Source organism: Populus trichocarpa, chromosome 5, assembly GCF_000002775.5.
Source record: "Populus trichocarpa isolate Nisqually-1 chromosome 5, P.trichocarpa_v4.1, whole genome shotgun sequence".
Taxonomy (NCBI): domain Eukaryota; kingdom Viridiplantae; phylum Streptophyta; class Magnoliopsida; order Malpighiales; family Salicaceae; genus Populus; species Populus trichocarpa.
The window spans coordinates 6,266,493-6,284,266 of NC_037289.2; the positions used below are offsets into that span (position 1 = coordinate 6,266,493).

The following is a 17,774-nucleotide window of genomic DNA, read 5'->3' on the forward strand; positions in this document are numbered from 1 at the left end:
TTATGGTTTTTTCATACTCTCCTGACAAGCATTTCATAGCTCTTATGCCATCAAAATCTTTTATTAATTGATTCATACATGAATTAGTTTTAAAAAATTTAAAAACCAGTCACTCAAATTAGAGGTTATTTATCTAACCTTAAAATTTCGCCGCCAAGCATCTACCATATACATCCATTTAGGATGGTCATGAAGTTGAATCCATTAAAACAACAATTCTTCAAATGATCACTCTATCATAGAGGTAATGAAATGAGTAGCTTTAATATTAGTAAACCTGAAAATTATTTTAATAAAGCTATTTTCATACAGTTATAAAACTTAAAATAACTCTATAAAAATAAATAACATCATGAGACAAAACAACTACATTGAGAGGTTACCCTTTCATTCAGTTATTTATTTGCTTGAAATGGAATCTATCAAATAAGATATGCTTAATATGTTGTCTTTAGTAGTTGAGCCTTGATCGGTAACTTCTATATTAGGTACCTTTTCATAATCATTTCGTAGATTCATAGCATGATCACTGAAACTAATACTTGATGAAGCAGGAGCTCTCTTGTTTGACTTGGACTTGTTTTTTTCTTGAATACATGGTAACTAAAAGTAAACAATGAACACAATTCAAAAAATAAATCATACTATCAAACACAAATTCAATTATTTATTAACAATGAATAATAATTAACCTATACAAATCAACTAATAACTTTATAACCTATCATTTTTAAAATTTCAAAATAAATCTCCAACTTAACCATAAAATTGATACAAAATAATTGGTGCCCATTAAATTACCTATCATTTCTTCAATCTAGCACATCTAAGTTATAAAATCACACTCAATTTTATCAAATGACAAATTAAATTTATTTCCTCCAAATCTAAAACAAATCCTAAAAAAAAATCATACATTAATACAACAAAATTATCATTATAAACAAGTAAAATACTTAAATATACAAGCAAATTACAAATACTACAAACAAATTTCAATAAATTAACTTAAAACATAAGTGTGTTAAAACATGAATGAGTGGGTGTGCTTACTGGATGAAGTGAAGCTTTAAAAGAAATGAAGTCGGGGAGGGGGTGGGGGCTTAGGCTTTTGAAGAGATGTTGTGTTGATATCTTAATTCCTCTTAAAATCACTGATGAAATTTATGTTGGCAATTCTATCAGTAATTTGACATGTCAACAATGCCAACCTAATTACGGATTGAGGTTTTTGTTTTATTCCATTGTTGTTTTCATCTGAAATTATTGATGAGAATTTTTTTTCGCAATTCTTGTTGGTGTTTTTTTTTTTATTATTATTATTTTTCTGATTTCCAAGTAGTGGAATATACAGGGTTTATTAATCTTTGTTTAATTAATTGCAAAAAAAAAAAGATAGGTTAGGACTCCATATGATCACTTGTTATTAAAACAAAATACATCTATTAAAAACATTGTTTGTTCGTTGTTACAACTACGTTTGCATCAACTTCCAAAGCACACGGCGCTTGGAAAGGGCTTACTGTTTATAGGGTCTCTTCAAGCCATCATTTGATAATTTTGTATGAGCCCTCTGCCACCGGACTCAAACCTACTTATCCTCGATTTAACTTGTCTGAGGCCAAGCCGAGAAGAATTGAAGCAGAAGCATCAACCAAGAGAGAAACGAACAGATCTTTGAAGGTTGCCCATATTTGCAAAGGGATTGTGTTAGTTTGGTAGCTACTATGGGTCCATGATCATCAGCCGTTGGTTTTCTCTTGAGGCCCATCAACAATGGCCTTTGCCCTCTCAATTATAGTCTTGCTTGATGCTTGATGCATCTCACATGGACACTCATTGTCTTAGCTAAACCAGGTCTAATAAATTATATTCTGAGCTGGTTCAATGTGACAGGATCATACCATTTTTCTTCAAGCATTAAATATGTAGGACCCTCTCAATAATTAGTATATCTTATCATTCTAAGCCTTTTTGGTTTGCACTAATCCAAAACAACTAAGTACAGATATTGACATGACAAATGGATCTTGTTCTTCCCACCTTTTTAAAGTCTTCACTGTTCCCGCTAATTATTTTGTTGCATCTGCTAACCCATGATTTATTCTCCTCTTTTTGTCCTAAAATGCAACTACACGGAGTCTGATACTGTATCAACAGTTGTCCCTCATTTTAATATTCGATTGCTGCGCCCAACCTGAACCCACTACCTTAAAACCAGCCAAGCCATGGAATCCTTGGAAGCTGAAACTACATCAGAGAGACAACAGCATTGCCCCCTGACAGCATGGCTTCGAATGAAATGATCGCCAAGGGGGGTTTGCGAATAGGAGATGCCATTTAAGCGTATATTCATGACTGGGAAATGCAGATGGGTTTCGTCAGGCAAACCTCGAATAAATGGAGCAACATGGGATCCATTAACCAGGCATGTCACACACACCGAAACACACCCGTAATCCCAGACACCCAACTCCCCAACTGTTCTTCGTTAATAATGGTGATATGATGCTCCGAACAGAAATGCATTTGGTCAACAACTACCGGTTTTCATTAAGGATACATGAAAATGATGTGATGTAGCATCTTACAGTCGATACAAGAGATGGATCCGAGCAGTAAACAGTCAAGAAAACTTGGGATGATGATACATGGATGACTACTTGAACAGAAAAATGAAATCCTTGAAGAAAACCTGCCTCCCACAGCAAACAAACCAGTTGAACTTGTAAATGATATGATTCGACCTGTAACTCAAATCTATCACAACTGTCCACTAACAAAACTAGCTAGCATGAACTGTCCACCTCCTCGTTAATTAGTGCATGGTGTAACTCACTAGTTTCACACAAACTTTTCAAAATTGCTCACAATAATCGCTTCAAACGAGTTTCATGAATCGCTGGATTCCCTTTGGAAGAGTTCCATGAATCGTTGGATTGAAGGACATATCAAATACGAAGAAGAAAAAACGACCCGAGAAGGTCAAATTAAGGAATGCAGATTAAAATTATTGATAGCACAATCTGTTGATATATAAATTGCGCATAAGGCAATGGCACACAAGGGGGGAAGCGAGCGACAAATTGAATTGAGAGAAACAATTGGGTTTCTTATTCACACAACAGGCACCCCGAAAAACAATTCACTTACATACATGGAACACACATTATTCTCACACTAATTAATCTGAGAAATGGCTAAGATTACTGATAAAAAAAGTTTCAAAACAGAGGCCTTACAAAGACGCACAGGAGTTTTTCCCACGCACAGCAGTCTCCTTTGAGATCAGTACACCAACACATACCCTGAAAGTGGAAGGGAGCAAGAAACAGTTTCCAACCACCATGGCAAATCACAATCTACAGACCAAAACCATCACTGTTGTCATCTCACCGGAACACAAATTGCATCAATCAATATCAACTCTTTATCAACCATTGCAGCAAAGGGAAATTCAACAAATTTGGGGAGACTGAAGTCCAAATTCACACAGGCATCGTCAGATTAAATATAAAGCAAGCAGAATGACACATGGAAAACTCCACTTTCGATTGCAGTGATCAATTCAAGGTACATGCACCCATTTACTGAAACATAACATAACAATGCTTCCAACCCACATTTACAAGCATTGTGTCACACCAGAGAAAAGAAACCTACATGGTTTCCAAATTAGGAAGAACTTACTAATTGCATAAAGCACTCAAACTTCTCAAATTAGCCACAAACTTTGACAAGTTTTTCTCAACATAAGAACACAAAGCCTGATGTAGATTTGCAGCAGACTCCCTAAATCCATTAAGAAAAAAACACCTTTGCAGATTCAGCCACAGAATCTGAACCACAATTCTTCACTCCCTTCCTCCTCCAACAAACCCCCCCAAAAACTAAACAATTTGAACCCTAAAAACCCTAATTAATCTCCAAACAAACTTACTAAAAGAACCCCCTAATTAAATCATTCGTCCATTGCTTAAATTCTCCCAACTCCTAAACCCTAACCCTAATTTTCACTAAATTCTTCTCATCCTTCTTCACACACAAGCGAAAAAAAAAGGGCACAATTTAACATAACAACATACTCATAATATATACCATACAACAACACCACCAAGATCCAATTTTTTCCACCTTCAACGCTGATCCTCCTCTCTCCTTCCTGAACTCCCAGACCCACCCGACAATGAAGCCAACAAATTCAAATGACCAGGAAGATAATTCCCCAATCTAGCCGCCGACGCTTCTCCCATGGCAGCAGCGGCGGCAGCATGCTGCTGGTGCATAAACAGCGACGACTGCTGCACCGCCGTCGGCTGCACAACCATTTCCGGCGGTGCAGCAGCAAACCCCCAAAAATCAGCCCTTGCAGGCAAAGCCCAGAACCCGCCAGACCCCGCTGCGGCTGTTGCTGTGGGCCCCATTAAAGACCCGATAGTGGGGCCCACAGGAACCCCACCATCATCCTTCCCACCATTTCCATCCTCCTCTGGCCGCATCCTTTTTCCAAGTATAAAGGGCGCAGGGCCTAACAAAGGCTTATGGTCCAAAGAAGCAGCTGAATGAACATTATTGCTGGAAAGCGAAGATATTGAATTAGAATTACCACCAGCACGAACCGAAACAGAAACAGTAGAAAAACTAGCAGGAGTAGTTCCGGTCCCAGTAGCAGCAATAATCGAAGGCTCAGCTTGACGAAGAAGCCATTCGATAGTTTGTCCATCAGACTTGTGACCCAATTCACGAGTCAACTGAAAAACTCTAGCAGCACAAATGATCGGCATCCGAATCCTCCTTCCACGACCATCAACCTTGCTATGACGGTCTTTAGAAGGTGGTTTTTTAACAGCTAAAGCTCCATTAGTAGCTCCTCCTCCTCCACCACCTCCCGGCGGCTGGTTTCTTTGTGGGTCTATCAAAGCTCCGTTATTGACAGCACCACTGTTGTCTGACATGGTGAGAGAGTGTGGGAAGCAAAAATGGTGGGTTTTTGGAGAGAAAGGAGGGATTTTGAGGTGTTTAGAGAGAGAGAGAGGGTTTTTGGGGGAGGGAAAGAGAGCTAATCATTGAGCGGCAGGAGCTGGTGGAGACAGGAAGGAGGGCACATGGGTGGTGGGGTCCATTTGCATACACATACACAGCCTTCACAGCTCACACACACCCTCTAACCCCTTTGGTTTATTTCCTCTGCGGTGTGTTTGTTTGGTGGATTTTAAAACTTTTTTTAAAAACAAATTATTTACTTTAAATTATTATTTATATATATATTTTTAGTCCATTTTGATGTATTAATATCAAAAATAAAATTTAAAAATAAAAAAATAATTTTATATATCTTTAAATAAAAAATACTTTGAAAATAAACTACTATCACAATATCAAACATGCTCAAAAAAGTTACTTTGTCTCATTACTTAGACTATAGGTTTGACAAATTAAATCGATTAATTCAAGTTTTTTTTTTTTTTTACTCGTTAATTTTTTTCTTCAATTTCATCATTATATTGGTTGGAAGTTAGGTTTCGTGATTTGTTTCATTTTATTTTCTATGAGATTATTCTTGTCTTGTGACTTGGGTCACAAGTTTGACATGTTAAACCAGATTAACTCAAGTTTTTTTATGTTTTTTTTCTAATTGAATTTTTTTCTTCAATTACATCTTTCAACACCATGTTAATTAGGAATTGAGAATTGTAATTTTTTTAATTTTCTTTCTATTAGATTATCTTTATCTCATGACTTAGATCATGGGTTTGATATTTTAATCTGAGTTAAATAAGGTCATTTTTCTAAATTTATTTTTTAACTTTATCTTTCAATATTGAGTTTATTGAAAATTGAGTTTCAAAATTTATTTTTAATTGCTTTATATAGAGTTATCATGGTCTTATGACCCAACATATGGATTGACAGTTAACTTGGGTTGACCCAAATCGATCTAATATATTGTCGTCTCAATATTTATATAAAAAAATCTCATCTTAAATATTTATTTTGAGTCAGACTATATTTTTTTTCGGTTACCTGAGTTGCTTTTATACCTGCTAAATTGGCCTGGTCATATCAAGTCAATCCAAGTTTAAAAAATATTTGTACTAAAAAAACATTAGTAAAGCCTAAACATTTTTTTTATGTTAAGAAAAATATTTGATATGACCAATAACAAAGCAACAGGCTAAGGATCTAATTAACATATACTAAAAGACCTTGACATTTTACAGTAGTAATGAAAAATAAAATACTTTGGCCTTTTACAATTTGGTTACCAAGGTTTTTTTTTTCAATTTCATTCTTTAATGTTGGATTTAATGGGTATTGAACTTCATAATTTTTTTCAATTTACTTCCTATAGAATTATCCTGGTCTTAATACCCAAGTTTGGCAGGTTGACTCGGTTCACTTTTTTTGTTTTTTTTTAATTTATTTTTTTCAACTTCATCCTTCAACATTGAGTTGGTTAAGAATTCGACTTCATATTTTTTGTATTTTCTTTCTATAAGGTTATCACAGTCTTATAACTCAGGTCACGAGTTTGGCGAGTTAGCCAGGTTGGCTCACCTTTTCTTTTCATAAAAAAATGTCATCCACCATTTAAAAAAAAATAACATAGGGCCATCCACATGGTACTGACCTCGCAAACCCGTCTACCTCTAGCCCTCAGTCTATTGGGTCGGGCTCTTACCTCGACCCTTTTTTATTTTATTTTTCTTTTGATTTTTTTTCTTGTTTTGTGTAGATTTAAATGCATTACAAAAAAAAAAGAAGTTAACATTATATTTCACTTATCATTGAATTTTGTCATGTTTCTCAAATAATATTATAGGTTTTCATTGGAATGTTAACATTTTTCTCTAATTACTACGTGCCTAATATGAAAAGAAACTCATGGTATTCAATTAACATAAAATTTATATATTTTTTAAGATTTTTAATACATTTTTTTTATATAATTTTATCATATTTATATATATATAAAATATCTTCAATCATATATAAAATACTAAGACTTTATTTTATTATGTTTTTTAATTTTTCTTTAAGACTATGTTGGATTTTTGTTTAAAAAGCAGTGCTTGTGATTTACAAAGCGTCTCGGTTTTGTGTTAGTTCTTGGTTTTGAGAGTGTCTAACTTTTATCGTGTTATTAAATAAAATATTGTTTTAGAAAGATTATGTCATTAAGGTCGGTTTAGTTTATGACTCGAGTCACGAATTTGATATTTTAGCTTGGATTGACTCGGGTCGATTGAAGATATCGTTGTCTCGATATTTGAAAACAATTACTTTGTATACATTAAATGTTGAGTTCATAACCAAATTCTTTCTTGTACATAGAAAATACATTAGTAACATTTGCATATTTTTCTTATGTTTTAAAAAAATTATTCAACCTGCTACAAAACCCGTGGTGATTTTCAAGTTTTGGGAATGAAGAAAAGAACAAAAGAAATGAAGGGAGATATATGAGAATATATAATAAGTGACTAGTTTACATTGTCGCTGCTCAAATAGAAAAGAAATTGAATGTAAAAAAATTGTTCAGGTCATAGAAAATTGTTTGGTATTGTCATTAAACTGGGTCAACAGGTCAATTTTGAAACCTCCCATCTCGACTACCTGCCTAACTACTCGAGTTTGAAATTAAACCGTGTGAGAGTTTCTCCGAGTTAACCTAGTTGACTTGACAGATCCAAAAACAACATGAAAAACCAATAAAAACCATGGTTTAGTTTTTAAAAAAATTCAATGTGACTTTTAAAAAAAATATTAAGATGTCAACATATTGGATTCACCGGGCTTCACTGCTTGAGCAGCTAGATTCGCGATTTAGGTGATGGACTCCACCATATGCTTTTTATGATAACATAACAAAAATAAAAACTTACAAAAATTCAGGATATTTGTTTGAGTGTATGATAATTTTATAGAAAATAAACCGAAATAATTTATGAAGACAAATTCAAAAATATGTTATGAAATTAAAAAAAAATGATAAAAACAAAAGAACAAAAAAAGAGGGAAAATGCAAAAAAATAAATAAAAATCATCTCTTTCTATTTATCATATGAACAATGAAGGAGGTGAGTAGACACCCATCTCTTTTAGATGAATTAAATAATAAGCATGACTTTTATTCAAAAACAAAAGAGCAATAAGTGCGATTTTTCTCCTACAAATCTAATATATATGTTTTAAATTATAGATTGAGTCGATCATATAAAATTAAATAAAAAAAAAAGTGAATCTCTTGGACTTTGTTTTAGCAAACTAGTACTTGCTCCTTGTCCTCTTAATACTCAAATTACGAAAAAATAGCGGTGAAATTTCTCTCCTTTTTCTTCCATGCAAAGACAATCAACCCTAAATTTTATTTTCCTCAATTTCCTTTATTTGCAAATTACATTGCTCTGTTTCCTCTCATGGTCTATCTACCCAAACAATCCCTAGCTTCATCCATCCGAAGAGGGTACAGCCCACGCGTTAAACAGTGAGGTCCCAAATCTAGCAGAGGAATTTAAGTGGGGGTGTGTTTCAGAGTAGGACCCACTCTTTTTAATTTTTCTTTTCCGTACTTTTTATTATTTTGGATTGAAGGTTCCAGCTACGAGCTGTTAAATTCTCATTATTCAATCATAGCTTGCCACGTAATAGTAAACCAGGAAAATATTTGAAACCGAAGATTTAATGGGGTCTTGTTTGGTGGTGTATCATTATAGTTGTACTACTACCATTTGCATTGCCAACTTGAGGAGTGTTACTTTCATTACTGTGATTTTATTTTATTTTAAAATATTTTTTTATTTTTAACATTATCTTATCAAAAAGATAAAATATAAAAAATCATTTAAAACAAAAAATAAAAAAAATTAAATATTTTTAAATATTTTTCAAATACAAAAACAAACAAATCAAATCCTAATAGATCTCCTTTGCATTATAATAGCTTATGTCATGGGGCTTTATGAAGATTTAGTTCCCTTTGTTGGGATCAAACCAGCGAATGTTGTGGTACATTTCAAATCAAATAGTAGTTTTATTTATTTATTTATTTATCTTAGATGTCTAGACTAATTTGTGTATATCTCGACTAATCCTCACGGATCCTAAAATTAACAATTAGATAAACCTCTAGTGACAATCAATATTAATAATCATATAACTCAAACCTGAAACTACAAGAGGAGTTAAGTTCTTGATCCCAAATTCTTACCAACTTGATGATTAAATAATAGCTTTCTTTACCCCGTAAGTTTTTCACATTCTTCAAAAAATTTTATTAGAAAATCTTTTCATTTAACTAAACATTGAGATTTAAAAATAAAAAAATGTCAAAAATTAACCAATAACTAAAATATATCAACGTGGCAAAAACAGTAATATAAACGTTGAATCAAATAAGAAAAAAACTTACGCTATAAGAAATGATAAGAACATGTCCTTGCTATATAAAGTAAACCCCATCTAGAATAAATAAATAAATAAATAAATCCATCGAATATAATACACAAAACAAACAACAACGTGTCACTATAAAAACAAAAGAATGCAATAAAACAGCAAAACGTGATGCGCGTTGGAGCGTGTCAGAAACGCTCTAAGAATAGACGCGTAAGACTAGCCTGTCTTTTGCTTCAGTGAAGTCAGTCAGTGAGTCAGTCAGTCTTTGGAAATGGCACCTGACATACATCTTATTTACTATTTTGCCAACAAGCCTAAGATTTTGAAGAAATTGATTCTGGATCCTTGGATTGGGGATCTATTAATCGTGTGGACGAGGTTTGTGGTTTTAGGTTAGTCATATAGGTCTATGTTGTAGCTTGTATTTGTCTCCAAGCTACCATCTACCTATTGCATGATTGGAAGTGAACAAGACAATAATGTCTTCGTAGTCAATTTTTTAAATTTAGATTCTTTTTTGCCCTTTTATTTTATAAATTTGTTATTACTGTTTTTAAGAATGGCTGGTATAATATTTTTAAGCCCTTTGGCATTTAGGTCTAACGGTTTTTTTTTAAAGAAATTATGAGTTTTAAATAAAAGGAAAAACAATATCAAAATAAAATAAAAATTATTTGACAAAATAAAGTTCAAGCGTTGTTGGGCCTGGCAGGCCGAGCCAACCCGCCTAACCCATTTTGTTAGGACCCTGTGCATAGGCTCTTATTTTTTTATAGCGTCATGTTGTTCACTTTATTTTTTTGAAAAAAAGATCACACTACGCATCGTCTGATTTTACCCAGATTCCAGCCACTATATTGACTGAAAAATCAGGGCTTAAGGTTTTTGACTCAGAAACTCGTTTCTCAACCCATTTCGACTCAAAACACCGTAGGAGACATGATAAACTTATTTATGACATAACACAACCATTTCAAAAATTAAAATTAACTCGAAATAAAATTTTTTCCCGAACTTATATCTATTTTTTCCTGATCTTTAAAGGTAAAAAGACACATAATATGAACCCCCTTATCAAATGAAATCATTTGACATAAATATTGACCATTTTGATGCCCTAAATCGATGTAAATAACATTTTTTTTTCTCTATCGTCGAAATCTGACAATCTCTCTCCTCTCTCAAATCGAAAACTAAAAAGAACACTCAAGAAATTTAATTGAAAAAATATTAATATATTAAATATGTATAATTTTTAAAATATGAGAACTTAATTAAATTTTTTATATAAACTTTAAAACGATCACGTACTGTGGTACAATTTTTATTTATTTTATTCTTACTTAACAAATTTAATTTAACTGTACTTCAATCTGGAAAAAAGAAGAAGAAGCAATCAAAGTAAGAAAGATCAATATATAGTTTTTTTTATAGGAACCCTTGACAGCCCAGTACAGGCTAGTCGAGAAGGCGTACTATCTAGAACATATTAAAGAGAGGTGCGCGAATGATTGTTTAAGTTTTTGCCATTTTAGTCATTGTTTCGGACAAGGAGACAAATAGCGGAATGCTGGTCACAGAGAACCATCCTGGAATATGCTGCAGACAGGCAAATAGGAGCGAGAAGTTGATCAAGTCTTCAAAAACATTTGACTAAAAAACTGGCAAGGCTAGCTAAAAGAGTAGCTCCTCGAATCAGAAAGAAAGAAGAAGAAGCTAGCCCTGTGCTTGAGACATGTCAAACCCATACATGCCCTGGACGGACGTTGACCGACTAAAACCAATGACGCAGCCACCTCCATTGCATGGTTAGCTGCAGGCCGTGCTTTAATTATCTCGTAGCATGCTGGAGCTGGAATGGCTCGGAAAATGCACCCGGCCAACAGGGAGGAATGATCTCTATCTGCTCGCCACAGCACATCGGAAAAGGAAATCTCTAAACCCTAGCTAGCAATTTTTTAATTAAACGTGCACAAGGGGGGGTGGCTGTCGTCCTATATTATTTAGTTGTGACAAACAAATCATTATGGGATGTACAAAATAATCAAAAAATCCCATGCATGGTCCTAACTCATGGGTCATGGTCTCAAGGACCTAAACCCTAAGATTAAGCCAAAGATCTTCCTTTTTAGTGGGGGTCTACCATAGGTCATACAAATCACAATGGCACATTGCAAGAAAGTGCAACATTGTCTGCAAATTAGCTAGCTAATTAAGCTATATCTTCGAGTCGAAATCAATGACCCCATTGCCGCATTAGCACACCATTCTCGCAGCAGAAATCCCTTGCATTACGTACCTTGTCTTAGTTTCGTGGACCAACATGGACCACCTAGCTATAACTATATAAGGTTGTCAAGTTAAGTCAAGATCTTACTCATTAAGTGATCTATTACCACACCTCAGTGCTTATCGCCAGTAAATTAACGTAATCGTATTCATTAATAATTAGTGTTAGTGATTCATCAATAACTTATTTTTCTATTGATATTTTTTTTGACCTTATAATGGTGGGCATTGATTATCTGGCCCACATGGGCCCATTGCATCGCTGTTTCTATTACAAAATAATAATAAAAATTTAGGGTTTGAACAGGGTGATTTTATAGGCACACGAAGGTATATATTCCGTATCCTCATTGCGGGTCATATGGCCTCCTTTGATTATCTAAGCCCTGTTTATTTTTACTATTGATATATATACTGGTACTATATATCATTTAATTTCATTGTTTTAATTAATTAAATGAATTTCCTATCTAATCAATCACATGCAAGCTCTCTTTAACTATATATATATATATATTATTATTATTATTATTTTCCCCTCAGACTAGTTGAGGGGCCATGTACACTAATTCTTTACACAAAAATGATGGAACATTCTTTCGAGAGCTCATTATAATAATCGATCATCATCTTATACATATATATGGAAGCAGTTGTATTTAAATTATATATATAGTAAACAACGAGGACCCCCAAACCCCCAAACTAAGGTCATGCATGGCCATTCCCGATGGTTCAGTCTGATGTTTTGCATTTGGTGTTCTTTCTCTATAATTTAATGTATTTTTTATGCACTTTCTATTGCTTGCTAAGCAAGAATATTCAGCAAAGTAAATGAAAAGTAGTGTTCAAACCATCATAGAAGCTGCAATAGATTAATTAATAAAAAAGAAGAAGAAGGAATCCAGACACCAACTGCCTTGAACCCTGTGATTTAATTAATTTTGTTGGAAATATTAAATATTCCTTTTCAACTATTTATGATATTGAATCATAAAGGCATGCATATATATGGTAACTCAGCTTAAAGGAACGCAGGAAGTTGATGATATCAAACTCAAGGACCAATTTGAAATTGAGATCAAGGTTTAGAACATGATGAGGATGCATGCAATTACCTAAACATCCTAAAAAAACATTTAGTAAATGAATAGTTAATAATTATCTAGGTTATCTTTGGATTTGACAAATCAACTGAATTATGTTGGGTCAACTCCCATATGGTTTGACTTTAAATCTGAACTAGGGAAAGATTCGTATCATAAGGTTTTTTTTTTTTTTTGTCAATTTCACTCATTTTCTTCTCTCAATTTTATCCTCAAGCTTTTTTTACTGATCGATCAAGTTGTTATTAGACCGATCAGGTCGACAACATCACCTTAAGAAAACTCAAATAGTTGGACTGAGAGATTTTTTTCTTCAATGTCATTCTTTTTTTTTCAATTTTATCCTCATATCTTTTTTATTGGTTGGTTGAATTTGTCTTTGGATCGACCAAGTCATCTGGGTCATATTAAGGTAACTCCCATATAATTTAATTTTAAACTCGGTCTAGATAAGGAGTTGTGTTTAGATGTTTTAAAGTTGACGTGCTGAGTCGATCGGCTTTAATAACAATGTCAAATAATTCTCTATAGCTTTATATTTTTTGTTATGTTTAAATCTTTTTAGATCCAATCCTCAGCGTAGCACGGGTATGCAAACTAATTTACTTCAATACAAAGAATCAAATATAAAAAAATACTAGATAGGTGGCCCGTGCTATGTCACAGGTCGAACCAATTTGTTTCTAACATAAAAAATATGTTAAAGCGATGCAAGCGGTCTTGAAAAAGCGAAAACAAAACCAAGACTCGGGTCATTGACTCGAGGGTTTAACAAGATCGATAAACTTAATAACATGAATAAAAAAACACAACGACAATAAATAAATAGAGAAAAATCAACAACTAAAAAAAGGTAAAAACAAGTCTGACCCGAGCTCATCTAGGTTTGCACACAAAATATATAACCTGGTCGTGACATCGAGGTACCCCTGTCAAAAGCAAATTGAATAAAATCATGAAACTCAATTATTAAATAAACCAATCTTGAAGGCGAAACTGAAAAAAATTGTTTTTTTTTTAAGAAAAAAAAAGGTCAAATCATGTTAACCTACTAACCTCACGATAATGGGCATAAGATTGGGATAATTCTAATTCAATCAAATGCTAAAGGATGAAATTGAAATAAAAAATCATTTTTTTTAAATCAAATGTTGAAGGATCTTATTTGATAACAAAGATAAAATTAAACATGAACACAATAACCCCATAGAAAGTAAAATGAAAAAAAATTGAAACTCAATTTCTAGCAAACAAAATATTAAAGGATGAAATTGAAGAAAAAAAATATTATCCAAAATGGGTTGAAAAAACCCAACCCAAGCCCACCCGTGTCAACATGTAAAATATGAGACTTGATTGTGATACCGGGGTAACCCCGTCAAGAATAAATTAAATATAACTATGAAGCTTAATTATCAAACAGTCCAATATTAAAGGACGAGATAATCCAGATCATTTTAAAAAACAATACAAAAATCAAATAGAATACAAATAAAAAAATAACAAATCCTAATATATAATTAAATAAATGTTGAAAAATGAATCTGAAAAAAAAATATAAGCTTAAAAAAAAACCAAGAAAACCGAGGTGAATTTTTTAAACCCGAGTTAATCTTTAAAATTCACAACTAGTGAAATCTTAAACATGGACTCAATCAAGAAGCTCACTTCCCAACCAATTTAATGTTGAAGGATGAAACTGAAAAAAAAATCAATTTAAAGAATTTCTCAAAGTAAAAGAAAAAAATTTGAAGGTGAATGAAATCTACAAATAAAAATTCAATTTTAAAATCATCTCAAATAAAAAAATAAATAGAAAACAAGATAATAGAAACCAAATTTGAAAGAAAAATAAATTGAAGAGCCTCTTTAAAAAATTAAAGGGTTAGAAGTTGAAACCAAGGAGGAGAGTGAAAAAAAGAAAAAGAAAAAAAATCATCGACGATACTAGAGATCTATTGGCCACACGCGCAATCCAAATGATATTGACACATCCTTCATAGAAACTAAATTGAATGCGTCAATCACTTCTTTTTAAATAATATTTAATATTTATTAAAATATAAAATTATCATCTATTCTACTTGATTATAGCAAAAATACTAAATTGAAAATACAAAAAAACCCTTGGACTCAAACTTGAGATTCTTTTGTTTTTAAAGATAATTCAGTTATTTTACCGTGCTTAGAAAAGAAAAGGTAAAAAAACTCATTTAAGCAAGTTTAGCATTTTTTATTTTAAAAATAATTAAATTATTTTACTATACTAAAAAAATAATATGAAAAGATAAATTTATTCGAATTAATTAAATAATAACCAATAAATCATATTTAAAAAATCATATCACCTCAAGTCAGCTGATTTTATTTGAAAAAATCAAAAAAATCATTATATTATCTGAATCTACAGAGGAACGAGTCTAGAAGCTCGATGGTCTGTTGGCACATTTTTTTTAAAATTTTTTATTTTAATCAATAACATGAAGAACGGCTAGGAATAACATCTTATAGATGATTGGGTGTGTAGGACACACACACAAGTGGATCCAATGAGGACCCCCCAAAAAGAAAGAAAATACCATTGCAGATAATATAATAAGTTGTGATGGAATTGGAGGCTTATTCAGAGCCATAAAATTGTCAACTGGCAGAGCCCACCTCACCTGTTCCTGGAGTTATTGATGAAAGGGACTCCAATGGATATCTATCATCCTCTCGAATGCAAATGCCAGAAGATTTGCTTCTTTTCTATTGTCATATAACAACGCGACACATCACCTGAGCCACGCCAATCTGCCACCCTCCCTCCCTCCCTCCCTGTTTTCACCGTCTCCTTAGTCTATACCTGGTAGGTAACTCATGCCCCAACAATCTGGGAGTGGTAACCCATGCTTCTTCAGCAAGTGTGGATTCCTGAGGATACTGCAGAGCCCCCACTGATCTTCTATGTTCTTGAGGGTCCTGAAGCATGGACCCATGCCCCCAGGACTAAGATGGATGAGATAACTTGGGTTTTGGTATTGGACCACAAGCTTACTTTTTGGTGGGGAAAATTGCGCAATCAACACAGTAAATGTAAAAAGAAATGAAGGAATAACACTATTTGAAAAATATTAGGTGAAATAACATGCTTTTATTTTGTAGCGTTTTCGAAATGTGGCAAGGTAAAAACAAGATTTTAGATATTTAAATTTAAATATCCAACTACTAACACAACGATACGGTTGTTATTATAAAAAAAATAACATCTAGAAATTTCTTGAATAATAATCTTTTAAGATTTTAAATGAGATTTATTTTTAAGTCTATAAATTAAATAAAAATATATATTTCAACTCATAAAACATATTTAAAAGAAAAACTTCATAAAATTATGGTTTTTATATGAAACAATTAACCGGTTAATATAACTGGACTGGATCCAACCAATTGACTAGTTGAGCTAGATGATTGGATTTTCATCTTATCATATTTTAAAAGCGCTACATTTACTAAATATCATTTTTCTAAAAAGTGATAAAAAAAAATATTATTTTACCAAATTCTTTTCAAACAATATTTTTCCAGTGGGAGTCCAGGCATATCTATAATGTAAGAGTATCGTACCATTAGGAGTCTTGTGAACCTGCACTAAAAAAATAATATTTATGCAAACCACCAAGATCCTGATTGCAATTTCTTTCCAAACAACTTTGATAGTTGTTCGGACAACAACTCTATTATTGCCGATCACAGTAATGTTATCTACATAAATAAGAATAAAACTCTCACAGCTTTCTGTTTCTAATGAATAATTAAGTGTCAGTTTTGGATCCCAGAAAGCCAAATGTGCAAAGAAAATTGGGGTCTCTAAAACCAAGCTCGTGAAAGCTTGTTTAAGTCCATAAATCTTATATACAAGATTCATGGAGCTCACAGACAAAATATGTAGTAATATGATTTGTAGCAGCCGTATAGTTGAAGGACAGATTGACATGTTGTCATTTTGCTGACTTTGAAAATCAGAATAGTGAGCAGCTGATGGATTTGGAAGTAAAGGAGCTGAATTGTTGCACGATCTGGTTTGCCTCGGTTCATACCTCTTTCTGCAAGTTGCTGCTGTGTGATTGTTCCAATTACAGATTTGACAAGGACCCCTTTTCCTATTGAACCTGCTGTTCCTGTTAGTATTCTGTCATGGTCCTTGATATCCACCCGAGTGTTGATTACCGGAAAAACCATGGCCATAGAGTTGACATGAGAATAGTTGCCACCAGAAGAGACTTGCTGACAAGGACCACCGGTAATATTGGATTTCTGCACAATATCAGCAGGACTTCTGTTCTTCGAGATGTTGATCAAAATCTCGTGAGCCAAAAGCTGTACATGTAAATCATAGAATGAAACTTGCTTACCTTGCATTGAAAATGCAGCATTAATATTATGATATTCACTGCCAAGATTCCGATAAATAATAGCACTGAATTCAGATGGAGAGAGTGCATGACCCGAAGCAGCTAGTTAATCATAAATATACTTGGCCTCCTTAAAAAATCGAGCAACAGTCTAGTCTTCAGCTGTGAGGTCCTGAAGTTGGAGCTGTCTATTTTCGGAAACAAAACCAAAGGCCTTTTCTAGGGACTGCCAAGCTTCAAAAGAAGTCTTTAATCCAACCACATAAGTAAATACTTCCTCAGAAATAGAAGAAAGAATCCAAGAGAGCAAATGTTGATCCTTCCTGAACCAGTCATCATAGGCCCGATTTGACTCAAGTGTTGAGGTGCTGGAGTTTGAAATAAGAGGAGGAGCCGCAAGGCTAGTTCCATCAATGAATCCTTTCAATTTATCACAGTTAAGCAATGGCTCAAACTGAGTCTTCCAGACAACATAATTTCTTTGGTTTAATTTGACAGTGAAGGAGAAGCTTGGTTGAGAACAATTATCAAAGAATTATGAGAAAAAAAGATTATTGTCGGAGATAATTCCTGTATTGCTTGTGTA

The 17,774-nt window shown here is 33.2% G+C and overlaps 1 protein-coding gene across 1 annotated transcript; it reads right to left on the reverse strand.

Moving 5' to 3' along the window:
- Nucleotides 1-3,091: 3,091 nt before the first annotated feature.
- Nucleotides 3,092-5,160, reverse strand: LOC7457173 (transcription factor TCP21). The gene has a single exon (XM_002310606.4). It carries the CDS (start codon nucleotides 4,953-4,955, stop codon nucleotides 4,137-4,139), a length of 819 nt encoding a protein of 272 aa, XP_002310642.2. The 5' UTR covers nucleotides 4,956-5,160; the 3' UTR covers nucleotides 3,092-4,136.
- Nucleotides 5,161-17,774: the final 12,614 nt, after the last annotated feature.